Source organism: Aquarana catesbeiana, linkage group LG02, assembly GCF_042186555.1.
Source record: "Aquarana catesbeiana isolate 2022-GZ linkage group LG02, ASM4218655v1, whole genome shotgun sequence".
NCBI classification, from domain to species: domain Eukaryota; kingdom Metazoa; phylum Chordata; class Amphibia; order Anura; family Ranidae; genus Aquarana; species Aquarana catesbeiana.
Window position 1 is genome coordinate 448,069,769 of NC_133325.1, and position 26,926 is coordinate 448,096,694.

The 26,926-nt window shown below is 41.9% G+C and overlaps 1 protein-coding gene across 1 annotated transcript in view; it reads left to right on the forward strand.

Annotated features, from left to right (window-relative positions):
- Nucleotides 1-25,450, forward strand: part of LOC141128337 (heterogeneous nuclear ribonucleoprotein R-like) — a 98,071-nt gene extending 72,621 nt beyond the window's left edge. Inside the window, exons 6-10 of the mRNA XM_073615576.1 lie at nucleotides 710-845; nucleotides 2,639-2,844; nucleotides 3,290-3,439; nucleotides 3,852-3,973; nucleotides 23,423-25,450. Coding sequence (XP_073471677.1) covers nucleotides 710-845; nucleotides 2,639-2,844; nucleotides 3,290-3,439; nucleotides 3,852-3,973; nucleotides 23,423-24,035 — 1,227 coding nt within the window. The 3' untranslated portion in view covers nucleotides 24,036-25,450. The remainder of the gene's footprint in view (nucleotides 1-709; nucleotides 846-2,638; nucleotides 2,845-3,289; nucleotides 3,440-3,851; nucleotides 3,974-23,422) is intronic.
- Nucleotides 25,451-26,926: the final 1,476 nt, after the last annotated feature.

Below are 26,926 nucleotides of genomic sequence, written 5' to 3' on the forward strand. Positions count from 1 at the left end.
GTGGGAGGAGTTATACCAGGCTTGTCAATGTTTGTCTGTTTGTATTTCTTGGAGTTCATTGGAGGGAAAAAGTGGTATTTTACAGTAAGTACAAAAATCCTAGTTTTTTTTTTCTTTCTTTTAGTGATTTTAAGACTTTAGCGTAGTATTTCGTATGTGTGAATATATATTATGATGCCAATGTGTTTGGATGTTTTTAATATCTGTTTTGTCTCATTACAGTGAAATTATAATTTGCATTATTCTGTTTTTTTTCTATACATCTTTTTCCCCACACTTAAACCATGCACCAGAGACCAAGTAGACTTAATTCATCCACGCCATCCTTTTATAGCTTTTCATAAAGGGTTTTTCTGATATGGCATAAACCTGCAGTAAAATGGTGGAGCAGGTAAACAACATTAGCACTGTACATAGTGCCTGCAGTGCCTCTTGCAGTTTTTAGGTTACTGGGCATGTTGGATAGCATTGTCATTTTACCACACATAAAATTAGTGATTTGCAAACTTAAGATGGAGGACACATGCCCCATTGCTTATGGTTATTAGACACGCATAACTGATGCTTTTATGGGTAAATTCTTTTAAAACTGATAATCCAACTTTGGATGTGGGGGTTTGAATATTTGCTGCGATGTTAAAATGTCCTGGAATCCGTCTCTTCACTCACATTTACAGAGATATGTACATTTTTACTTTTCTCTTTTCAGTGTGACAACTATGAAATACGCCCTGGCAAACACATTGGAGTGTGCATTTCTGTGGCAAATAACAGACTTTTTGTTGGCTCAATACCCAAAAATAAGACAAGAGAAAATATTCTAGAGGAATTTAGTAAAGTTACAGGTACTGTTTTTTAGGCAGATTAATTTTTACTGGTATTGTGAAGCCATACATTTGTGGGATTTTATTTACATTAAACCAGTTAAAAGATAACTCCATGATTATCCCACAATAATAAATATCCTCCCTCCAGTGCCTCTCTGTTCTTCTTAAATCAAAATACTCACCTTGGTATTTCAGCTATCAAGTTTTTATAGAAACACCAGTAGTGGAGACCTTCTTTTCAACTTGGCTCATAAGCACTGTAGCCTCTTCAGAATCTGGAGGTGAATATCTATTTTTTGATTTAATAGGATAGCTTTAGAGGAAGGATATCTGTTTTTTTTTTTTTTTTTTTTTTTTGGGATATCTTTCATACTTTAACCACTTCAGCCCCGGAAGGATTTGCCCACTTCCTGACCAGGCCATTTTTTGCGATACGGCACTGCGTCGCTTTAACTGACAATTGCGCTGTCATGCGACGTTGTACCCAAACAAAATTGGTGTACTTTTTTCCCCACAAATAGTGCTTTCTTTTTCTGGTATTTGATCACCTCTGCGGTTTTTATTTTTTGCGCTATAAAAAAAGAGCGACAATTTTGAAAAAAACACAATATTTTGTACTTTTTGCTATATTATCCCAAAAAATTATTTAAAAAAAAGTTTCTTCATCAGTTTAGGCCGATATGTATTCTACACATTTTTGGTAAAAAAAAAAATTGATCGCAATAAGCGTTTATTGATTGGTTTAGCGTTATAGCGTCTACAAAATAGGGAATAGGTTTATGTCCTTTTTATTATTATTATTTTTTTACTAGTAATGGCGGAGATCTGCGATTTTTTTTTTTTTTTTATCAGGACTGCGACATTGCGGCAGAATGATCGGACACTTTTGACACTTTTTTTTTGGGACCATTGACATTTATACAGCGATCAGAGCTAAAAATAGCCACTGATTATTGTACAAATGTCACTGGCAGGGAAGGGGTTAACACTAGGGAGCGATCAAGGGGTTAACTGTGTTCCCTATGTGTGTTTCTAACTGGGGGGGTGTGTGACTGGGGGAGGAGACATATCGTTGTTCCTACTTAGTAGGAACACACAATCTCTCTCTACTCCCCTGACAGAACCGGGATTTGTGTGTTTACGCACACAGATCCCTGTTCTCGTTGTGTCAGGAGCGATCGCGGGTGCCCGGCAGAAATTTGCTCCTTTTAAAATGCATCAATATGCAAAAGTTTTGTTTTAGTAGTGGATAGAATGCCGAAAAATTAGAATCTTCCTGTCCTGGGGACAACATTTTAACAGGAAGTGAAGGAATCCCTCCAATAGAACCTTCAACGACTATGGTAAACCTAAAAAGTTCTAATCCTTCCCCACTCTATGAAAAAAAAAAAAAAATTATATAAATATGCTTTAGAGCCCCTTGCACATGGAAGTAATATTTTACTGATGCTTATGTGCAGTATCTTTCTGGATGAAAAATCAAGTTATGTTTCGTATGTACCTTGTGTATCCTCTTTTAGCTGCCAGTGTTGCAGTTTATACATAAATGCGTAAATTACTGAAATCAAACATAATATTTCTGTTTTTATTTTTCGGCTCTGAACTATGAAGGCTGTGTTACTGATCTTTATGTAGCTGTGTCCATTGTCTCATATATAAATAACAATGCACCTGTATTCAGATATGTAAAAAAAAGGCACTTTTATTTTTTATTTTTTTTTGCCCATGTTCAAAAGGCCTAAGTAATATTCATGTTCTGTATTTTTTGCTGTTTTACAATAGCTGTTGACAATACATTGTGTATATTCTAGAGGGCCTGGTGGATGTGATCTTGTATCACCAACCGGATGACAAGAAAAAGAACCGTGGGTTTTGTTTTCTGGAGTATGAGGACCACAAAAGTGCAGCTCAAGCCAGACGGAGGTTGATGAGTGGAAAGGTGAAGGTTTGGGGGAATGCGGTCACTGTAGAGTGGGCAGATCCTGTGGAGGAGCCCGATCCTGAGATTATGGCAAAGGTGAGTAGCTGAATGAGAAGCTAATGTGCACATATGTTCAGAGGACCTAATATTGAGCAGATAGGAATGCACACAAATAAAAATTAAAACTATATGGCCACACATACTGCTAACATTGATACAGCAGTTTTTAGAGCTAAATTTGGCACTTTTGCTAGAGTAGATGAAGGGAAATATAAAAAGAGCCCAAAATGGCAAAAATTATTAAATTCATGTTGGAGGAGGTATTTAAAGCAGAGGAAAATATAATCTGCCATGACAAAAGCCGAGAAAATCGGCATATCATGGTAATATCCAGCTGTGAATGCTTTTGATTAAAACACCCTTTGGATAATGACTGATATATGGGTCCACTCATACAAGATGTTGGCGGTATTTAAAGTGTAAGAAAAGGCATTCTATTCTTTCCCCTCACCACTTTTTTTTTTTTTTTTTTTTCTTTAAGGTCAAAGTACTTTTTGTGAGAAACCTGTCTTCCACTGTAACTGAGGAAACCCTGGAGAAGGCTTTTTCAGTGTTTGGAAAGCTGGAGCGGGTGAAGAAGCTAAAGGATTATGCCTTTGTACACTTTGAGGAGAGAGACTCTGCAGTCAGGGTGAGACCAATTAAAGATTTTCAGAAACCAATCTGGTAAGAATGATAAAGGGGGGTTTTTGATTATGTAGCCTTGTATTCAAAATAACGTAAACAGTTATATTGTGGCCCATACAGTTTGTATGCTTAGTTTATTACTGACATCTAAAATGGAAATCATTTTTAGGTAGACAAGGAAGAATATGGGAGTAATGATGACAATCGTAAATGCAGCATAACCATTTTAAGACGTATTCTTTTGTAGAATTTTCTGCTGATTTTGTTTTGCAATATACAAGCAGGACCTTGCCTTCAGCATTTTTTTTTTAGTCTAGTGTTTTAGGTTGGTGCCATTTTCATCTATTACTTTGCTTGCTTAATGTTGGGTTACCTTGTTGCTTTTGGATATTCAGTCCTATCAATTTCCATAAAAGGCAATGGATGAAATGAATGGAACAGACTTGGAAGGAGAAGACATTGAAATAGTATTGGCAAAACCCCCAGACAAGAAGAGGAAAGAGCGCCAGGCAGCTCGACAAGCTTCTCGCGGTCCCATGTGAGTATATTGTATATTTCTTGTATTTCGTTGTCAAAACAAATTAAATATGTTTGTTTTTTTTTTTTGTTTTTTTTAATACATTTCTGGAATGCATGATTTTATCCCTGTAAACATGCATGTACTGAAAAATAATTTGGGGTCTCAGAAATATATCCTGTACCTACTTTCCTCTCTGACATGACATCACAGTGGGGGGAGTTTACTGGAGCAACTGTGCATGACAAACAATTGGCTTTTCGCTTTCATTTCCAAAGCTTAACTGAACAAGCTAAAGTTAGAGGCTGACTGGTTGCCATGCACTGCTGCTCCAATTTTAATAAATGCCCCAGCATACTTAATTTCTCATGTTGAACAAAGAACTCTCCTCCCCCTCTCCATAACCCCCTTGTGCACAGGCAGAGAACACAAAGTTATCGGCTCACAAGATTTTTGGCAAAATCAACAGGTATTGTTTACGCTCACCAAAAAAGTGTCAAACCACGTTCAATTGATGTTTATCAGCCCAAAAGGGAGCAAATAAAAAAAGTTCATTGTTAGAGTTTTACATACACTTTAAAGGAATAGTTCACATTTATAAAAAAAAGATAAATGCACATTTCAAAAAATGTGCATTTATTATTATTATTTTTTTTTATTTAGGAGCCTGCAAAGCCCTGCTCCCATGATCAGCAGATCTCAGGTTTAGGCTCCTGCTGACTGTCAATGTAGCAGTCTGCCTGTACCTCATACAGCAGACAGTTGTGAATGACAGGAAGCATCAATGAACTTCCTAGAGCACTCACCAGTGCTCTGATAGTTCATTGAAAGTTACAAGCAAAGGCTTGTCGGTATCTATAGTTCATTCACAGAAACCATGCAGAGCCCACACGGCCGCATCCTTTTTAAATTGTGACAGTGGGTGATTGTGACAGTGGATGCGGGGGGAAGATACCCAGCCCCTGTCAATTAGAAGGGGGATCACTGAGAGGCTGCAGGAGCGGGAACATGTTACATGTTCCACCCTAAAAACAAGAACCTATCCTTTAACATCTCGAGACCACAAATAACTCAAACCCTTAATCTTTAGGCTACTTTCACACTGAGGCGCTTTACAGGCGCTACAGCGCTAAAAATAGCGCCTACATAGTGCCTGTAAAGAGCCTCTCCTGTCTCTCCAGTGTGAAAGTGTGTGGAGCGGTGCGCTTGCAGGACGGTAAAAAAAGGCCTGCAAGCCACATCTTTGCAGTGCTGTAGGAGTGGTGTAAACACCGCTCCTAAAGCGTCCATAACCCCCTTGTGCACAGGCAGAGAACACAGTTATTGGCTCACAAGAGCGCCCCTGCCCATTGAAAACAATGGGGCAGTGCCGCCAAACCGCCACTGCAACGGCGCTTTTCGGGCAGTTTTAACCCTTTGTCGGCCGCTAGCGGGGGTTAAAACCACCCTGCTAGCGGCTGAATAGCGGCGCTGCTTTACCGCCAAGGCCCACCCCAGTCTGAAAGTAGCCTTTGTGTTAAACACTCTTCACTGTTAAAGTGACTGTCACTATAATCTTTATGGTCAAAAATGTGCCCAGACAGAGGTTATTTAATACTAACCTCACCTGCTGATCACTGCTGTATTGCTGTGAAGGAAATCTGATTTATGATCCTTCGCCACACAGTGTGGTTATGTCCAAATTCCTACAACACTTTGACCTATAGCAAAATAGAGGTTGGCCAGATGAACCACAGTGCAAATGGGAGAACCAGGACCAGCATTGATCAGGCAGCAGAAAAGGGTAGAAATAGAATAGAATCTAGTTAGATTCTTTTGCACAAGACCAGCATAAAGCTGCTGTTTACATGGTAATAATTTGGAAATGTAATAAAACACTTGCTGAATTTCAAGGGACTTTTAAGGGTAAGTATAGTTTTTTCCATGATCAGGGCTTGCGCATTAGAAACCTGTAGTCTCCTGTCCCAAGTGTCTCCTAATTTGGGCCCTGTTCACACCTGAGAGATTTGAAGCTTCACAAGAAGCACATTCAGTGCCCAGCACTAGGTTATATGCAGTAGGCACTGTTCACACCTGAACGTAGTTGAAGCTCGATACTTGAAAATGTACTTTAGCTTCTTTTGGGGCAGAATGGGGGCCAAAGGAGAAAAAACTATTGAGAACTCACCAACTGTGTGTTTGGCTGGATGTATACACTGCAGTGACCGGTTGAACTGTGGCTTCAAGAACTTTCAAAGTTCATCACTGGGAGAAAGGTTAGTTAAGTTTGGGAAAGGAGCAGGGGTTTTTGAAGAAAAACTATTTCCCCTTTTTAAGCATTTGTAGTTTTATTGGGGGATAAAGCATTTCAAAGGTTACGTTTATTTTACATCATCTACATAAGTGTTTCTCAACTCCAGTCCTCAAGGCACCTCAGGTCATGTTTTCAGGCTCTCCATTATTTTGCACAGGTGATTTGATCAGTTTCATTGCTTTAGTAATTACCACAGCTGTTTCATCTGAGAGAAATCCTGAAAACATGACCTGTTGGGGTGCCTTGAGGACTGGAGTTGAGAAACACTGATCTACATATAGACACATTTTAGGTTTGAGAAGGGGAGCTGTTTACTGGAGTATGGGGAGGGCAATGTGGAAAGTGATTTACTATGCAAAGAGGTTGGTTGGTTTTATTTTTTTGAGACTTCTGGGCTGGTTCCTCTTTCAGAGGACCTCCAGTAAGTTATTTGACTGCATGATACCTGCTCTACACTTGCAAACCATATTAAAAGTGTTTGCATAGCATTTGACTATAAATCTGACTTTTAATTGGCTCCCCTCACAATTCTTTAGACTAGGAAAGATTGCAGGTGTCATTTTATACCACAACAGAAACATACTTTTGTTCTAAAACTCAGGTGAGTTTTTGTCATATTCATCTGGCTATAGAACCACTTACAAAATTATCTGAAAAAAATATTATATAAATGCCATGTGAATGAGCCCCAACATTGCTTAGAAATTCTTTCTTTAGCTTTTAAAAAAAAAAAAAAAAAAAATTTTATATATATATATATATATATATATATATATATATATATATATATATATATATATATATATATATATATATATATATATATATATATATATATATATATATATATATATATATATATATAATATTTTTTTTTTTTTTTTTTTTTTTTTGCTTCTATGCTTTTATTCAGACACACCTGTATAGCACAATGCCCTGTAAGATGGACCTTTTTGAATTCTCTGAATGATCTTATTAAAGGATTTTAATTCAGAGGAGGACATGCAGAGAGCCTATTGTAACCTATGCAAATTTATATATAAAAGCAGGAATAAATTTAAATGAAACCTAGAGATATATTTTGATGATTAATGCAATTATGACTGAAAAAATGTTAAATCTGAAATTTACTGCATCGGCAAATTAGATAGCTGCATATATGAAGGAATGGGAGCAGTGCAAAGTGCATTAATCTAATAGTATTTCATTTTACTTTGTTTAACCACTTCAGCCCCGGAAGATTTTCCCCCTTAATGACCAGGCCATTTTTTGCGATACAGCACTGCGTTGCTTTAACTGACAATAGCGCGGTCGTGCGATGCTGTAGCAAACAAAATGTAGGTGTTTATTTTACCCACAAATAGAGCTTTCTTTTGGTGGCATTTGATCACCTCTGCGGTTTTTATTTTTTGCGCTATAAACAAAAAAAGAGCGACAATTTTGAAAAAAAAAAACCCACAATTTCTTTTTCATACATCATGGGACACAGAGTCATATTCATTACCTGCTGGGTTATATTTCATCATTGGGTGAATGGACGCTGGTAGACCAAAGGTCTTCAGACAGGAAGTGCCCCCCCCCATACAGGAAGTACTTTAGTTTTTTACCAGTGTCTGCAAAGGTTTTGCCTGTAATGTGGTCTCTGGGCGCTGGACCCTGCGGAGTGCAAATTCTGGACACTACAGCGCAATTCCTGCAGGGTGCTGTACATGTCCAAGGGAATGGACCCTAAACGTGAAAGGGTACCCAGTCCTTGAAGGTCCAAGTGACAGGAACCCGCCATGATGGGTGAAGATTGGGCCCTGCGCCTGGACGGGTAAGTGAAACTCCTTTATTTTATTATTGTGGGGTGTCCCAGTGATTGTAACAATCAGTCAAGCTAGCTAAAAGATGGACACCTGTGTGCGGTGACCATACGGGGGAGTTTTGGGATAGCTGTGAGTGTTTGCAAAGTGTACCTTTTTTGCTTATGTCTGGCTGTTTTTTACCTGTATGATGGCGCACAAAGGTGCGCCATTTCGCCTTGGTTCGCCATGGCTTACGTGAGTTCGCAAGAGCGCAGCTGGGCTCAGCAGTTTGTTTGGCGGCCATGGCACACGCGCCGTAGCATTTATCTGGGCGCATGAATATTTGCGTCATAAGTGAATACAGTCACACCCGTTCGGGGCCACGCGCATGCACAGAACGTTCTGGCGCACACCCAGCTTATTTAAGCATATGGTGCTTCCAGAAGGCAGCTGTGGAACACAGAGCAGGCTCTGAACAGACACTTGGTAGTGGTTCATTTTTCCTTACCCGGGTCACGTGAGTCACCAGGTGTTGCTTGGCAGGCTAAAGATGCTTAGCAGGATTGTTGCATAGGGGCTTGGTGAGCCCTATTAAAGGGTCTCCCTTCTGAGGTGTTTTAACATGTACCCAAGTACTCTTTGTTTGTGGCTATTAAATGTCTTCCAAAAAGAGGAGTGGGACTAACACCACAGGGATAGGGCACACCTATGTCGTCAGTAGTTCCTGATGAACCTAGTCGTATCCCTAGTGTTGTATCCCCTGAAAAAACAGAGGCTTCTGGGCAGTCTGAGCCGCTGCGCCTATCTGGTATTGTGCCTACAGTCAATGCTGCGGTTTCATCCTTTATCACTAAGGATGAACTGTCCTCAGCCCTAGCCGGGTTAGAGCACAGGATTGCTGGCATGATTGCCTCCATCCCGCAGGGTGGCAGGAAGCATGGTAGATCTGCCTCCCCAGAGTTTCCTAGTCTGGAGCAGGAATGGGTTGAGGATGGGGAAGAGCTTACAGCTCGGGATTTGCTGGAGTTGCCCGGCAGAGGAGTCTGCTTCCGAGCAATCTGGACAAGAAGATATCCAGTCGATGTCTGCCTCTCATTCGCAGAGGCTTTTGATCCTGACTCTGACCGAAATGGTTCGTTCTGCCTTTAAGTTGCCTCTTGCAGAGGTGACTGAGCCCCCCCTGGTCCTCTTTGGGATCTCTGAGGCCTCTTCAGGTCACACAGACTTTCCCTCTACACCCCCTGTTGGAACAGGCAGTGTACGCTGATTGGGAACATCCTGACAGGACTTTTGTTCCTCCTAAGAGGTTTTTCCTTTTATAGCCCATGGATGAAAAGTTTGTTAAAAAATGGAGCATGCCAGCCGTAGATGCAGTGGTCTCTTCCTTAAACAAGAACTTAACTTGTCTGGTAGGTGACGCACAGGGCTTGAAAGACCCTGTTGACAAGAAATTGGAGTTAATTTCTTTGGCCAGTTCAGCTATTCAGCCAGCTGTTGCAGCAATTGCTATTTGCCAGTCCTTAAAGGATCAGGTCAAATGTCTGGAAAGGCCTAACCAGGAGGATGATCTGCCTGTAAGTAAGACTGATATTCCTCAAGCGCTGTGTTTTGATGCTTTAAAGGATTAAATACAGCAGGTTTCTTGTCTGGCTCTCTTGTCTGTACATATGCGCAGACTTTTATGGCTTAAGAACTGGTCAGCCGAGCTTCCTTGTAAAAAGTTATTGGCAGGTTTCTCGTTTCAGGGGGAACATTTATTCGGTAATCATTTGGACAAATGTATCCAAAAGATTTCCAGAGGGAATAGTTCTCTACTTCCTATGAAGAAAAGCACCAGACGTCCCTCATTTAAAAAACCCAGGGACTGCTTCCTCAAATGTCTCAGTTTTGGGGCGGTTCCGCCACCAACAGGGCGCTAGGGCCAGGGGTAAGCCGCCAGGGCCAGAAAAAGCTCTGGGTCCAAAATTCTTCTAAACCCAGCACCAAGCCCTCCTTTTGAGGGGAGGCCCTCACTCCATTGGGTGGGGGGGGGGGGCTGCTGCACTTTGCGGACATTTGGAAAACAACAATTCAGGACGAGTGGGTCACCTCGATTAAATCTTGCGGTTACACGCTGGAGTTGCGGAGGGTTCCCTCTTTAGAGGTTTCTAGTGTTCCCTTGGATCCTCCAAAAAGAAACTTATTGCTTCAGGCACTACATTATCTAGTGCATCAAGGAGTTGATTGTAGAGGTTCTTGTATTCAAAAGAGGCACATGGTTTTACTCAAACCTGTTTACTGTTCATAAACCAAATGGGGACACAAGGCCCATTTTGGACCTAAGGTCCCTGAACAAGTATCTATTGATACAGTCCTTTCGGATAGTCTGCCTGCTCAGTAGTAACCTCACTCCAGAGGGGAGACTTTCTAGCCTCCATCGATTATAAAGGATGCGTACTTACACGTACCTATCTTTCAGCCTCATCAGAGGTTCCTACGTTTTGCAGTAGAGGCACGTCCTTTTCAGTTTGTGACTCTACCCTTCGGGCTTGCTACAGCTCCCTGGGTGTTCAAAAAGGTCCTAGCATCAGTACTGGATTTTTTAAGGGCCCAAGGGATCCTGGTGCTCAGGTATCCGGACGACCTCCTGCTCAAAGATCACTCAGTACAGGCTCTAGAACAGAGCATAATATACACAGTGCAGTATTTGAAAAGCTTAGGCTGGATCATAAATACTGGAAAGTCAGCCTTGAGACCAACTCAAAGTCTAAAGTATTTAGGTCTGATCCTAAACACGGTCCAAGCAAGAGTATTCTTGCCACCCGTAAGGATCTGTGCCCTGAAAGATCAGGTGCGTCAGATAAGGGGCACCAGACAACCCTCCATTCGTCTCTGTATGAGTATTCTAGGGAGGATGGTATCCTCCTTTGAGGTAGTGCCCTATGCCCAGTTCCATTCCAGGCCGTTACAACAAGACATCTTGTTGGCTTGGAACAGAGGAAGAAAAGCCCTGGATTATCCAATGTGCTTATCTCCTCAGGCATGCTTAAGCCTAAACTGGTGGTTGCAGGATCAGAACCTGCGAAAGGGAAAATCTTTTCTCTCGGTAACTTGGAGAGTACTGAATACAGATGCCAGTCTCTCAGGCTGGGGAGCGACCCTAGACAGACTCACAGCTCAGGGGAAATAGTCAGGGACAGAGCAGACCCTGCCCATCAACGTCCTAGAATTATGGGCAGTACGTCTTGCCCTACGGTCCTGGACAGTGGAGCTTCCGGACTGCCCCATTAGGCTTCAGTCCAACAATGCCACGGCAGTGGCCTATATAAACCACCAAGGCAGTACCAGGAGTCGTTCAGCTCTGAAGGAGGTGAACTACATACTAGCCTGGGCAGAGGGACATGTGCCAATTCTATCGGCAGTCTATATCTCGGGAGTAGAGAACTGGAAGGCAGATTATCTCAGCCGCCAGCAGATCTACCCGGGGGAATGGTCCCTACACCCAGAGGTGTTCCAGGAAATTTGCCAACATTGGGGATGGCTACAGCAGTTTGTGTCTCAAACAAGAGATCCTCTGGCAACTGGAGCGGAAGCTCTGATAGTTCCATGGAGCCAGTACTCCCTGGTTTATGCTTTCCCTCCGATCACTCTCCTTCTACATTTGTTGTGCAGGATTCGGAGAGAGGGGGTTCCAGTGATTCTGATGGCACCAGCCTGGCCCAGAAGGCCCTGGTTCCTGGAGATTGTGAGAATGACAATAAACAGGCCATGGACGCTTCCATGTCGCCCCGATCTACTGTCTCAAGGTCCTATATTCCACCCCAATTTACAGTCTCTAAATTTGATGGCATGGCTATTGATGCCAGGGTGTTAAAGGACCATGGCATCTCGGGACCAGTGGTGTCTACTCTAGTGAATGCTAGAAAGCTGTCACTAGGAAGATTTATCATAAGGTCCGGAAGACTTTCCGTATTTATCGGCGTATAACGAGCCAGCATATAACACGCACCCCAATTTAATAGGGAAGTTTCAGGAAAAAAACTGTACACGGACCCCTTGCATAGTACACGGACCCCTTGCATAGTACACGGACTCCTTGCATAGTACACGGACTCCTTGCATAGTACACGGACTCCTTGCATAGTACACGGACTCCTTGCATAGTACACGGACCCCTTGCATAGTACACGGACCCCTTGCATTGTACACGGACCCCCTGTACAGCACACAGCCTCCTTTCATTATAAAGACCCCCCTGCACTCCCAAGCAAGCACACTCCAAAGTTGACAAAACTTTACAGCCTGTCAGCCCCTTCCCATGCACTGCTCCTCCTTTGTCACTCATCGCATATCAAAAAATACTTCTAAATACCTCCATTAAAGCTGCTCTCTCTCGTGGACCCGGTCATGTGACTGTTTTCCTCTTTTTCATTGATGGTCATGTGACCGCTCTCCTCCAATCAAAAGCTACACACGAGGAGGAGCGCGGAGCGGGAGGAGGAGAGCAGCCACAACGAGCGCGTTAAGGGATTCAAAGGCTTAGATGTACATCGAGTTACACAGGAGGAGCGGTACACCACAAAGGACGGGCACTGCAGGAATGTCCTCTGACCCCCAGAGTTTACTGGCAGCACTTCCACAGCCAGGAGAGGCGGGGCGGCCAGCGTGGCACCCGGGGCGGACCACCCGATCCCTGCCCCCTGTTAAAAAAAAAAAAAAAAAAAAAAAAAAAACAGATATCGGTGTATAACACGCAGGCACGATTTACCCTCTATTTTCAGGGTAAAAATGTGCGTGTTATACGCTGATTAAACACGGTATGTTGCTTGGTGTGAAGCCAGAAAATGGCATCCTCGGGTATATGTGATTGGGAGAATTCTCTCTTTTCTACAGTCAGCTGTGGAAATAAATTGGCTTTGAGTACAATCAGAGGTCAAGTTTCGGCCCTATCAGTATTCTTCCAAAGGCCTTTAGCCTCCCATTCATGGATCCAGACCTTTATGCAAGGGGCAACTCGCTTGCTTCCCTCCATTAGGTCACCTATGTGTCCTTGGGACTTGAACTTGAACTTGGTGCTGTCTGTGTTACTGAAACAACCGTTTGAACCTATTAAGGAAATTCCATTAGACTTGCTGTCATGCAAGATAGCCTTCCTGATGGCTATCACCTCGGTTAGAAGGGTGTCAGACATAAGAGTCGTGTTACGACCTGTTCCATCCTTTTTGCCAAAAGTGGTGTCGGCCTTTAATTTAAATCAGGACATTATTTTGCCTTTTTTCTCACAGCCTCGTTCAGCGGAAGAGAGACGACTGCATTCTTTGGACGTTGTCCGTGCAGTCAAGGTTTATTTGTCTAGATCTGTGGAGATCCGAGGATCAGACACATTTTTTTTTTTTCTGTTTTTGTTTTGTTTTTTTTGTTTTACCAAAGGGACCCAAGAAGGGGCAGGCAGCTTCCAAAGCTTCCATTGCCAATTGGGTCCGTCAGTTGGTCATTGAGGCCATAAAGCTCCTCCCTTTAAGGTGAGAGCTCATTCTACCAGGGGTGTAAGAACCTCCTGGGCTTTTCGCCATCAGGTATCTATAGCTCAGTTTTGTAAGGCTGCCACCTGGTCTTCAGTGCATACGTTCACAAAATTTTATCAAGTGGGTTTTCGAACAGCCGAGGATTCGGCTTTCGGCCGCAGTGTACTGTGGGCTGCCGTATAAGTTCTGATAGCTATTGTTTGGCAGGGCATCTCCCTCCCCTCAAGGCTATTGCTCTGGGATGTCCCGGCAGGTAATGAATATTAGCCTGACTCTGTGTCACATGATGTACTCAAAGAAAAGTATTTTACAGGTAAATATGATGAAAAAAAATCCTATTTCATGGCATTTTTATTTATTTTTTTTTTACTAGTCATGGCGATCTGCGATTTTTATCGGGACTGAGACATTGCAGCGGACAAATCAGACACTTTTTTGGGACCATTGACATTTATACAGCGATCAGTGCTATAAATAGACACCGATTACTGTATTAATGTCACTGGCAGGGAAGGGGTTAATACTAGGGGGCGATCAATGGGTTAAATGTGTTCTAACTGTGGGGGAAATGTGACTGACTAGTGGAGGAGACCGATCGTTGTTCCTACTTGGTGACAGAACTGGGATCTGTGTGTTTACACACCGATCCCGGTTTTTGCTCTGTCGCGAGCGATCGTGGGTGCCCGGCGGTCATCACGCCTGCCGGGCACGTGCATCGGCTCCGGGGACACACTGCGGGCGCCTGCTACAGCGTCTTAACCACTTGCCGACCGCCGCACGACTATATACGTCGACAGAGCGGCACGGGCAGGCAAAAGGACGTATATGTACGTCCTTGCCTGCCCGCGGGTGGGGGGTCCGATCGGACCCCCCCCCGGTGCCTGCGGCGGTCGGCAAATCTCCCCCGGCGATCGGAGGTGAGGGGGAGGCCATCCATTCGTGGCCCCCCCCTCGCGATCGCTCTCAGCCAATGGGATCATTTCCCTGCCTCTGTATTGTACACAGAGGCAGAGGAAATGATGTCATCTCTCCTCGGCTCGGTATTTTCCGTTCCGGGCCGAGGAGAGAAGACTGCAATGTAAGTGCACCAACACTACACACACAGTAGAACATGCCAGGCACACTAAACACCCCGATCCCCCCCCCCCCCCCCCTGTCACAAACTGACACCAGCAGTTTTTTTTTTTTTTTTTTTTTTTTTTCTGATTACTGTATTGGTGTCAGTTTGTGACAGTTACAGTGTCAGGGCAGTGAGTGTTAGGCCCCCTGTAGGTCTAGGGTACCCCCCTAACCCCCCCTAATAAAGTTTTAACCCCTTGATCACCCCCTGTCACCAATGTCGCTAAGCGATCATTTTTCTGATCGCTGTATTAGTGTCGCTGGTGATGCTAGTTAGGGACGTAAATATTTAGGTTCGCCGTCAGAGTTTTATAGCGACAGGGACCCCCATATACTATCTAATAAATGTTTTAACCCCTTGATTGCCCCCTAGTTAACCCTTTCACCACTGATCACTGTATAACCGTTACGGGTGACGCTGGTTAGTTTGTTTATTTTTTATAGTGTCAGGGAACCCGCCGTTTATTACCGAATAAAGATTTAGCCCCCTGATCGCCCGGCGGTGATATGCGTCGCCCCAGGCAGCGTCAGATTAGCGCCAGTACCGCTAACACCCACGCACGCAGCATACGCCTCCCTTAGTGGTATAGTATCTGATCGCATCAATATCTGATCCGATCAGATCTATACTGGCGTCCCCAGCAGTTTAGGGTTCCCAAAAACACAGTGTTAGCGGGATCAGCCCAGATACCTGCTAGCACCTGCGTTTTGCCCCTCCGCCCAGCTCGGCCCAGCCCACCCAAGTGCAGTATCGATCGATCACTGTCACTTACAAAACACTAAACGCATAACTGCAGCGTTCGCAGAGTCAGGCCTGATCCCTGCGATCGCTAACAGTTTTTTTGGTAGCATTTTGGTGAAATGGCAAGCACCAGCCCCAGGCAGCGTCAGGTTAGTGCCAGTACCGCTAACACCCACGCACCGTACACCTCCCTTAGTGGTATAGTATCTGAACGCATCAATATCTGATCCGATCAGATCTATACTAGCGTCCCCAGCAGTTTAGGGTTCCCAAAAACGCAGTGTTAGCGGGATCAACCCAGATACCTGCTAGCAACTGCGTTTTACCCCTCCGCCCGGCCCAGCCCAGCCCACCCAAGTGCAGTATCGATCGATCACTGTCACTTACAAAACACTAAACGCATAACTGCAGCGTTCGCAGAGTCAGGCCTGATCCCTGCGATCGCTAACAGTTTTTTTTGTAGCGTTTTGGTGAACTGGCAAGCACCAGCCCCAGGCAGCGTCAGGTTAGTGCCAGTAGCGCTAACACCCACGCACGCACTGTACACCTCCCTTAGTGGTATAGTATCTGAACTGATCAATATCTGATCCGATCAGATCTATACTGGCGTCCCCAGCAGTTTAGGGTTCCCAAAAACGCAGTGTTAGCGGGATCAGCCCAGATACCTGCTAGCACCTGCGTTTTGCCCCTCCGCCCGGCCCAGCCCAGCCCACCCAAGTGCAGTATCGATCGATCACTGTCACTTACAAAACACTAAATGCATAACTGCAGCGTTCGCAGAGTCAGGCCTGATCCCTGCGATCGTTAACAGTTTTTTTGGTAGCGTTTTGGTGAACTGGCAAGCGCCAGCGGCCTAGTACACCCCGGTCGTAGTCAAACCAGCACTGCAGTAACACTTGGTGACGTGGCGAGTCCCATAAGTGCAGTTCAAGCTGGTGAGGTGGCAAGCACAAGTAATGTCCCGCTGCCACCAAGAAAACAAACACAGGCCCGTCATGCCCATAGTGCCCTTCCTGCTGCATTCGCCAATCCTAATTGGGAACCCACCACTTCTGCAGCGCCCGTACTTCCCCCATTCACATCCCCAACCAAATGCAGTCGGCTGCATGAGAGGCATTTTTATGTCCTCCCGAGTACCCCTACCCAACGAACCCCCCCCCAAAAAGATGTTGTGTCTGCAGCAAGCGCGGATATAGGCGTGACACCCGCTATTATTGTCCCTCCTGTCCTGACAATCCTGGTCTTTGCATTGGTGAATGTTTTGAATGCTACCATTCACTAGCTGAGTATTAGCGTAGGGTACAGCATTGCACAGACTAGGACACACTTTCACAGGGTCTCCCAAGATGCCATTGCATTTTGAGAGACCCGAACCTGGAACCGGTTACAGTTATAAAAGTTACAGTTACAAAAAAAGTGTAAAAAAAAAAAAAAAAAAAAAAAAAACACAAACAAAAATATAAAATAAAAAATAATAGTTGTCGTTTTATTGTTCTCTCTCTATTCTCTCTCTCTCTATTCTCTCTATTGTTCTGCTCTTTTTTACTGTATTCTATTCTGCAATGTTTTATTGTTATTATGTTTTATCATGTTTGCTTTTCAGGTCTGCAATTTTTTATACTTTACCGTTTACTGTGCTTTATTGTTAACCATATTTTTGTCTGAGTACAGCATTCACGACTTTGAGTGGTTATACCAGAATGATGCTTGCAGGTTTAGGTATCATCTTGGTATCATTCTTTTCAGCCAGCGGTCGGCTTTCATGTAGAAGCAATCCTAGCGGCTAATTAGCCTCTAGACTGCTTTTACAAGCAGTGGGAGAGAATCCCCCCCCACCGTCTTCCGTGTTTTTCTCTGGCTCTCCTGTCTCAACAGGGAACCTGAGAATGCAGCCGGTGATTCAGCCAGCTGACCATAGACCTGATCAGAGACCAGAGTGGCTCCAAACATCTCTATGGCCTAAGAAACCGGAAGCTACGAGCATTTTATGACTTAGATTTCGCCGGATGTAAATAGCGCCATTGGGAAATTGGGGAAGCATTTTATCACACCGATCTTGGTGTGGTCAGATGCTTTGAGGGCAGAGGAGAAATCTAGGGTCTAATAGACCCCAATTTTTTCAAAAAAGAGTACCTGTCACTACCTATTGCTATCATAGGGGATATTTACATTCCCTGAGATAACAATAAAAATGATTAAAAAAAAAATAAAAATGAAAGGAACAGTTTTAAAATAAGATAAAAAAGCAAAAAAATAATAAAGAAAAAAAAAAAAAAAAAAAAAAAAGCACCCCTGTCCCCCCTGCTCTCGCGCTAAGGCGAACGCAAGCGTCGGTCTGGCGTCAAATGTAAACAGCAATTGCACCATGCATGTGAGGTATCACCGCGACGGTCAGATCGAGGGCAGTAATTTTAGCAGTAGACCTCCTCTGTAAATCTAAAGTGGTAACCTGTAAAGGCTTTTAAAGGCTTTTAAAAATGTATTTATTTTGTTGTCACTGCACGTTTGTGCGCAGTTGTAAAGCATGTCATGTTTGGTATCCATGTACTCGGCCTAAGATCATCTTTTTTATTTCATCAAACATTTGGGCAATATAGTGTGTTTTAGTGCATTAAAATGTAAAAAAGTGTGTTTTTTCCCCAAAAAATGCGTTTGAAAAATCGCTGCGCAAATACTGTGTGAAAAAAAAAATTAAACACCCACCATTTTAATCTGTAGGGCATTTGCTTTAAAAAAATATATAATGTGTGGGGGTTCAAAGTAATTTTCTTGCAAAAAAAAATAATTTTTTCATGTAATCAAAAAGTGTCAGAAAGGGCTTTGTCTTCAAGTGGTTAGAAGAGTGGGTGATGTGTGACATAAGCTTCTAAATGTTGTGCATAAAATGCCAGGACAGTTCAAACCCCCCCAAATGACCCCATTTTGGAAAGTAGACACCCCAACCTATTTGCTGAGAGGCATGTCGAGTCCATGGAATATTTTATATTGTGACACAAGTTGCGGGAAAGAGACAAATTATTATTTTTTTTTTTTTTTTTTTGCACAAAGTTGTCACTAAATGATATATTGCTCAAACAGGCCATGGGAATATGTGAAATTACACCCCAAAATACATTCTGTTGCTTCTCCTGAGTACGGGGATACCACATGTGTGAGACTTTTTGGGAGCCTAGCCACGTATGGGACCCCGAAAACCAAGCACCGCCTTCAGGCTTTCTAAGGGCGTAAATTTTTGATTTCACTCTTCACTGCCTATCACAGTCTCGGAGGCCATGGAATGCCCAGGTGGCACAAACCCCCCCCCCCAAATGACCCCATTTTGGAAAGTAGACACCCCAAGCTATTTGCTGAGAGGTATAGTGAGTATTTTGCAGACCTCACTTTTTGTCACAAAGTTTTGAAAATTAAAAAAAGAAAAAAAAAATTTTTTTTTTTTGTCTTTCTTCATTTTCAAAAACAAATGAGAGCTGCAAAATACTCACCATGCCTCTCAGCAAATGGCTTGGGGTGTCTACTTTCCAAAATGGGGTCATTTGGGGGGGTTTTGTGCTACCTGGGCATTCCATGGCCTCCGAAACTGTGATAGGCAGTGAAGAGTGAAATCAAAAATGTACACCCTTAGAAATCCTGAAGGCGGTGATTGGTTTTCGGGGTCCCGTACGCGGCTAGGCTCCTAAAAAGTCCCACACATGTGGTATCCCCGTACTCAAGAGAAGCAGCAGAATGTATTTTGGGGTGCAATTCCACATATGACCATGACCTGTGTGAGCAATATATCATTTAGTGACAACTTTGTGCAAAAAAAAAAAAATAAATAAATAAATTGTCACTTTCCCGCAACTTGTGTCAAAATATAAAATATTCCATGGACTCAACATGCCTCTCAGCAATTCCACATATGCCCATGGCCTGTGTGAGCAATATATCATTTAGTGACAACTTTTTGTAATTTTTTTTTTTTTTTTTTTTCATTATTCAATCACTTGGGACAAAAAAAATGAATATTCAATGGGCTCAACATGCCTCTCAGCAATTTCCTTGGGGTGTCTACTTTCCAAAATGGGGTCATTTGTGGGGGTTTTGTACTGCCCTGTCATTTTAGCACCTCAAGAAATGACATAGGCAGTCATAAATTAAAGACTGTGTAAATTCCAGAAAATGTACCCTAGTTTGTAGGCGCTATAACTTTTGCGCAAACCAATAAATATACACTTATTGACATTTTTTTTACCAAAGACATGTGGCCAAATACATTTTGGCCTAAATGTATGACTAAAATTGAGTTTATTGGATTTTTTTTAGAACAAAAAGTAGAAAATATCATTTTTTTTCAAAATTTTCGGTCTTTTTCCGTGTATAGCGCAAAAAATAAAAACGGCAGAGGTGATCAAATACCATCAAAAGAAAGCTCTATTTGTGGGAAGAAAAGGACGCAAATTTCGTTTGGTTACAGCATTGCATGACCGCGCAATTAGCAGTTAAAGCGACGCAGTGCCAAATTGTAAAAAGTGCTCTGGTCAGGAAGGGGGTAAATCCTTCCGGGGCTGAAGTGGTTAAAGAGCCATGACGGCTCGCGCAGGGGAGCTAACCCTTTTATATTTTTATAAGTTTTATATTTGCAATTGGTTGCTTTGGGTTACTACAGTTTGAACAGTCGCTGGATTTTATGCTGTCTTTTAAAGTAAGCTGATTATTTTATCGTTTTGTGTTTGATATCTATCCTATGCAGTCATTAAAATGGATAGCTGTTAAAGGGGAAATATAGTATAGTATGTTTTCAGCAAGCATATATTTTGGGCTATTATGATTAGTGTTTTACCTTTAAAACTGAACTCCAGACAGATATAAAAGGCATAAATTCATGCAGCTCTGTATTTATCACTTCGCTGCCAGAGCAGTTTTTATTATTTAGGCCTAAGGATTAGTAAAAACCCCCAAAACAATATATATTTTATGAAAGCAGAGACCCTGGAGAATAAATAGTGCTAGATTTAACTTTGTATGACATACAGTATTGGCGGATTGGTTTTTAACCATTTTCCTACCGTCCCTGAACGTCCACCCATGGGTGTGTGCTCTTTGACCACTATGTGCCTTGGACACAGCAAATCACAGAAGGGTTAAAGGGCCAATCACAGTGGCCCTTTACCACGTGACTACTGTGTCCAGTCACAAGCGATCACAGATGTAAATAGAACAGGTCCTTGCCTGTTTTAAAGGCTCTCCTTCCCTCACACAGAGACCATGTGTGAGGGAAGGGGAGCAGTGAGTACTGTATTTTACAGTACAGGGCCATGATGATTAGTTCAGCTTCATCAGTGCCCTTCAGTGAAGAAGAAAAATTACTTATTTGCTATTTTTTTTTTTTTTATAAACAAACGAAGAAACTTTTTTTTTCATTTTTAAATTTTTTTTTTAATTTTATTTATTTATTTTTTTAGTTTATTTAGCAAAAGAATATATTCTATATATATATATATATATATATATATATATATATATATATATATATATATATATATATATATATATATATATATATATATATATATATATATATATTCGATATAATATATTCTATATTAATTCAATTTGGGTACAGTGTTGTATGACTGAAAATTTGGCCTGGGCTGGAAGGGGGTAAAAGAGCCTGGTATTAAAGTGGTTAAGTGCAAATCGTCATTAGAAAATACGCTTAAGTTTAATTTTAAGGCACATAAACGCAATACAATATCCAATTTTTCTAGGTGTCCATGAAAGAAAAAATAATTAGTCGTGGAAGGCACAGCTGGCAATAAGCACCAATCCCGAGTTCAATATAAAAATAAAAGAGACGGGGGATGGGGATTTTTAGGGTGCCAAATAATGTCACATGTATTCAAAATAAATACTGTATTTATTGGCGTATAACACTCACTTTTTCACCATGAAAATCAGGTGCAAATAGTGTATGCGTGTTATACGCCAATACTTCAATTTTAGCTGCCTCGAAGGTGACAGGGAGGGGGGCAGGACGAGCGCCGTCAGATTACATACAGTGAGAATCTCCTGTTTACTTGGCGGCCTCTGTAATAGGAAGTCCCGTCTCCTGGGCCGCCATTGGACCACTGTTCTGTCTATCATAGGAGATTCTCACTGCGTGTAATCTGTTGACGCTCGTCCCACCCCCCTCCCTGTCCCCTCTAGGCTGCAGATGGGCATCGATCAGGCTGCATTGATGGCAATGGTGAGGCTGCTGCATTGATGTGGACTGATGAGGCTGCAGATGGATATTGATCAGGCTGCATTGATGCCAATGGTGAGGCTGCAGATGGGCACTGACCCTTATTTTGCTTCAAAGTTCCTTATTTAAAATTTAAGTTTTTTTCCTGAAACGTCCCTCTTAAAATGAATGTGCGTGTTATACGCCTGTGCTTGTTATACGTCGATAAATACGGTACATGTGACATTATTTGGCACCCTAAAAATCCCCATCCCCCGTCTCTTTTATGTCCATGAAAGTAATTGGGCGGCCCTAAAGCCACTTGGTTGCTTTCATCTGAGGCTGGGTTCACACTATTGCGAAACCTGCATCCAATTTGCCATAGCAGGAGATTTTGACTGGCGCTCTATAGTGCCGGTTCACATATGTCCGCTGGGGCTCCGGTGCAAATTTGCACAGGAGCCCTGTGTGTCTTTTGGTCTGTTTCAGGTCCCAATTCAGGCAAAAATGCAGACTGAAATCGGTCCTGAAACAGTCAACGGGGACGCACCGGACCCGTGCTGTAAGCCGCATGCGAAGATGGTGTGAAGCCAGCCTGAATGCAAACAGTTGGCTTGTGAAATATATGCACACTTAGCAGCCCGAAATGTGTGTATAATCTCCTGCTGCCAGTGACATATGCCATATTTCTGTGACCGTAAAATGGATTCTACACCCCTAAGGCTACTTTCACACTGGGGTGGGGCTGTTAATTAGCGGCGATTTACCGTTGTTTTAGCGGCACTTTTCTCCCCGCTAGCAGGGCGCTTTTAACCTCTGCTAGCGCCCTCAAAGCGCCGCTGCCAGTGTTTTGGCAGTGCTGGCCATTGATTTCAATGGCAGGGGCATTTTAGGAGCAGTGTATTCACCGCTCCCGCAATGCCCCAAAGATGCTGCTTGCAGGACTTTTTTTCCCGTCCTGCAAGCACACCGATCCAGTGTGAAAGCAATCGGGCTCTCACACGGGCTGCAGGGGAGGCGTTTTTCAAGCGCTATAAATGCATGCAGTGTAAGTACCTTAATCTGGTCACTTCAATATCAGATGCTTCCACTGTATGGTAGAGCTCAGACAGAGAGAAGCAGAACAATTAGCTAAGAAGTTGGGCTACAATACAAGAAACAAAATTTGTGCAATGGCTGTTTGCCTGGAGTTCAGTTTTTAAAAAAAATCAGAGACTGTCATTGCTACTTCTCATTTTGCACATGCTAGTTTCCTGGTTGTCATGTCCTTTTTAGCTTCAATACTTTATATCCTTTATCTGAAACAAGCATTTACAGATATGTATGCATCCCTCAGAAAAGGTTTGCGCTAAAATATTTCTTGATGTGACTCTCATATTACATGCTTGCACTTTCATAATATTGTTTTTAATATAAAAAGCTGTAGATTACTAACTTTAGTCATCTAAGGTTTGCAAACTCCCAGACTTGCATGATGAGATGGAGCAAAAATGTACAATGGTGTAAAGCAAATACAAAGCTTTCATATGTAATGAACCAGTGTGGTTGACCCTATTTACATGATTGATTTCAAACTTTGGGTATAAACAGAATTATTTTAAATATTTAAACATAAATCAGATTATTTACATTGAGCTAATCTTTAACATATATCAATCTTTTACAAAAAGAGGAAACGCATTCGAAAATGCTATACATTCCCCTTTCAATAAGTCCAAGTATACTATAGCTTTTTTTATTTTTTTTTTAATTCTCTGCATTTGTATTTCTTGTGATTATAGTAAAAATGCTTGATTGTGCTTATACTTGGTTTATATTTGTAGGTATGATGATTTTTACTATTATCCCCCTCCTCGTATGCCTCCTCCAGGCAGAGGCAGGGGCCGTGGAGGCAGAGGTGGCTATGCCTATCCCCAAGATTACTATGGCTATGAAGATTACTATGATGATTATTATGCACTCGATTACCATGACTACCGCGGTGGATATGATGACCCATACTATGGTTATGATGATGCATACCCTATGCGTGGGAGAGGCGGCAGAGGCGGTAGAGGTGCACTTCCACCATCTAGAGGTAGAGCAGCTCCGCCCCAACGTGGAGGGCGCTCACATTTTTTACAAAGGGGTTCTCCCATGGGCCCTCCTAGAGGATCCAGAGGTGGACGTGGTGGGCCTACTCAACAATCACAACGAGGTCGGAATTTGCGTGGTAACCGTGGAAATAGAGGTGGGAATGTTGGTGGAAAGAGAAAGGCAGACGGGTACAGTCAGCCAGACTCCAAGCGCCGTCAGACCAACAATCAGCAGAATTGGGGAAGCCAGCCCATAGCCCAGCAGCCATTGCAGCAAGGCGGTGATTACACTGGTAACTATGGTTACAGTAATGACAGCCAGGAGTTTTATCAGGATTCTTATGGGCAGCAGTGGAAATAGGAAAGGCTAAAACCATAAAACCACACATTTTCATCATTCAAACACCTACAATTATATATATATTTACATACCAACAAACACCTAGGGTTCAGTAGCTACTGCAGTCTTTTCTTAACTAGGCTTGTGTTTGATTACTATACTGTAAATACCTTTTTTTTTTTTTTTTTTTTTTTTTTTTTTTTTTTTGTTTTATTGGTGTCCACCAAGCAAGCATTGGTACAATTATGAAAACTTGTGTAGGGTTCGTTTAAACTGAAAATCAAGCCCCAGATGTGAGTTTTCTGCTTAACTAAATGTTTACACACATTTTTAGACTGTGATAAAGTTTTTGGATTAAACACTGGTATTTTAGTTTGGCTGACAGCAGCACCCCTCACCAGGTGATTAGGGGATACCAGTGGTTTTCTTGGTTTTTAGGACATTTTTAGAAGGCTTTGGAATTTGTTATTGGGGACAGTAAACGTTTTTTGCTGAATATGTAGTTTATTTTGCTAGTTGTCCCTTAAAGGACACCTGTCCTGAGAGAAATATATGTGGGCTAACATTGCAGACCCCCTGTAACATGCTACTTAAGCTGTTTGTGGCTTCAGTTCTTTTTGAGTCCCTGACTCTGGACAAGAATTCATAAATTGCCAGTCCTAATCTGCATGCATGGAAAGTACAGAAACTAGGGATTACCCTTCTGGTGGTCTGCAATAGCAGCTTGAGTATTTCTCTCATAAATCACCCTAAAGAGATTCTCCAGAAAAAAAAATCTCCATGTTGGGGAGTTCTGTGATGCAGAGTTGGCTAATTTACTTGTACAGGGGATCTAAGGCTGGTGAGCTCTAATCTAAAATTCAAATAGATGGACTGGTCCTTAAAGACCTATTTGGTTATTTGTGTCGCATGGCTTTCCCTAGCAACAAGTTTGTTTCCAATGCGCAGGTCAGCAATTTGGACCACACACAGCCCTTTCCCCTTTATGCAGCATAATTAGCCGATGACTGCATATCTCAGGACAGCCCACCAAAGCTAAATTTTGTTTTTCCTGAAGAACCTCTGTTTGTCAAATTGAATAATGATGTACATAAGTGTAAACACTAGATGAGTCTTCTGTAGTTTTAATAGATGTCTTTATAAGCATTTTAAAGTTTTGTGTAACTGTTTTGCATTCCTAGGTATAGATTAATTTTATTTTTTTTTTTTATACAACTTCACATTTTTTGGAAGGGAAACAAGTTTTACCAAATTGTTTGGTTATGGCTCTACAAGCCTCTACAGTTTGTTCTGTGACTGTATATTAAGTTTTCTTGTTCATGTACAATTTCAATAAAAACTACAAAAACAAAGTTAAAACTAAAACCCACTGCAAACAACCACATCATTTCCATACATGGTTGTATCTTATTAAAAAGGAAAAAAAGAGAAACTAATTCTGAGTTGTGATTCTTGCAACAAACACAATCCTGAGGATGGACTGCATATGTGAGTGATCAAATACTTTTATTTAGGTGAAACTGTAAATTTAAACAAATAAATCAATCAAAAATGATTCCAGTAATTGTCATGAAAAGGTCATTAGTTGTTTTTTAAAATGATGAACGGGTGCTTCTTAAATCACTTTTCTAATTTCCGGAATTGAATTAAGCATGAATAAATGTGTTGCACATATTCTTGATGACAAATATATGAGCAGCTTGAAAGAGGAATAGAATAGCAAGGGCAAAGTCTCCTTACTGTTCCTTTTTTATCATTTTTTTTTTTATAAGAACTAATTTCATGGCTAGAGTAAGGGAAATTTATAACCCCTGTCAATTTTTGCCATCTATGTCCTTTTGTGGCGATTTACCTTCACTTCCTGTCCTATAGCCAAAACAGGAAGTGAGAGGAAGTCCCTAAAATTAAGGAATCCCTGGTTGTCACCAGAACTAGTATCCCCATGGGAAGATTTCCCCTCTATTGCTGTTCAACTTTTCGCTTTTGGTGATAATGGTCACCAGAACAAATGTAGAGGGTGAATCTCCTTAATGAGGGCACAGACTGCAATAAAAACCTGATTATATGTGTTATTTGTACCTTTTTTATATGGCACATTAGGAAATTCCTGGTGGCTACCAAATCATTAGTAGTGTGTACTAACTGCAAGAACAAGGTTTCTACAACAATAAATGTACATTTTATTTTTTTATTTCTTTTTACAGTTTATTGTGAAATCTGACATGCAGAGGAAATGACAGCGGACTTTAAATGGTTGCTTGTATCATCTTAGAGGGAAACTATTGTACATTTCTGATACCAATATTTTTATTTTATTTTTTTGGTGGTATCCCAACATGTACCTTAAAGCAAATCTTAACCCAAAATTAGAAATATAATATGGCTTACCAACCCTTCCATGTGGTGGCTGCATTCGGTTTTCTTGACACAAGTGACAAGCAAAGCCTAAAGGCAGCTAAGACTTTTACAGCAGTTATGGCAACAGTATCTTTTTTTTTTTTCTAGCTACGTGAGAAAAAGCTGGCCATTGTAAGTTACCCCTGTCAGCGTTAAATGGCTTGTCTCAACCCTCTAAGTGCCACTTTTGCTGGATAGCTTGGCCTGTTAAAAGAAGTTGAAAAATAAGAATGACTGTCAGGATCAAGGGGAAATAAAACTTTGTTCAGGAGGAGGGCTCAGAAAAACAAACACTTCTTTGTTACTGCTAGTGACAGACTTTTTTTTATTTTGCCCATAGTTTTACTTTAAAGAGATAAGGTCACAATTGGCCTCATGCAGTAATCTGAACATTTAAGTGTTAAATTCAAATTCTGCAGATTTACATTTTTGAAAGATTTTTCCATTCTTATTTGGCTTTTCTCTGTTTGAGGATGATGTGTACTAGTCTTTCAGCTACTGCTGTTTCAGTCGTC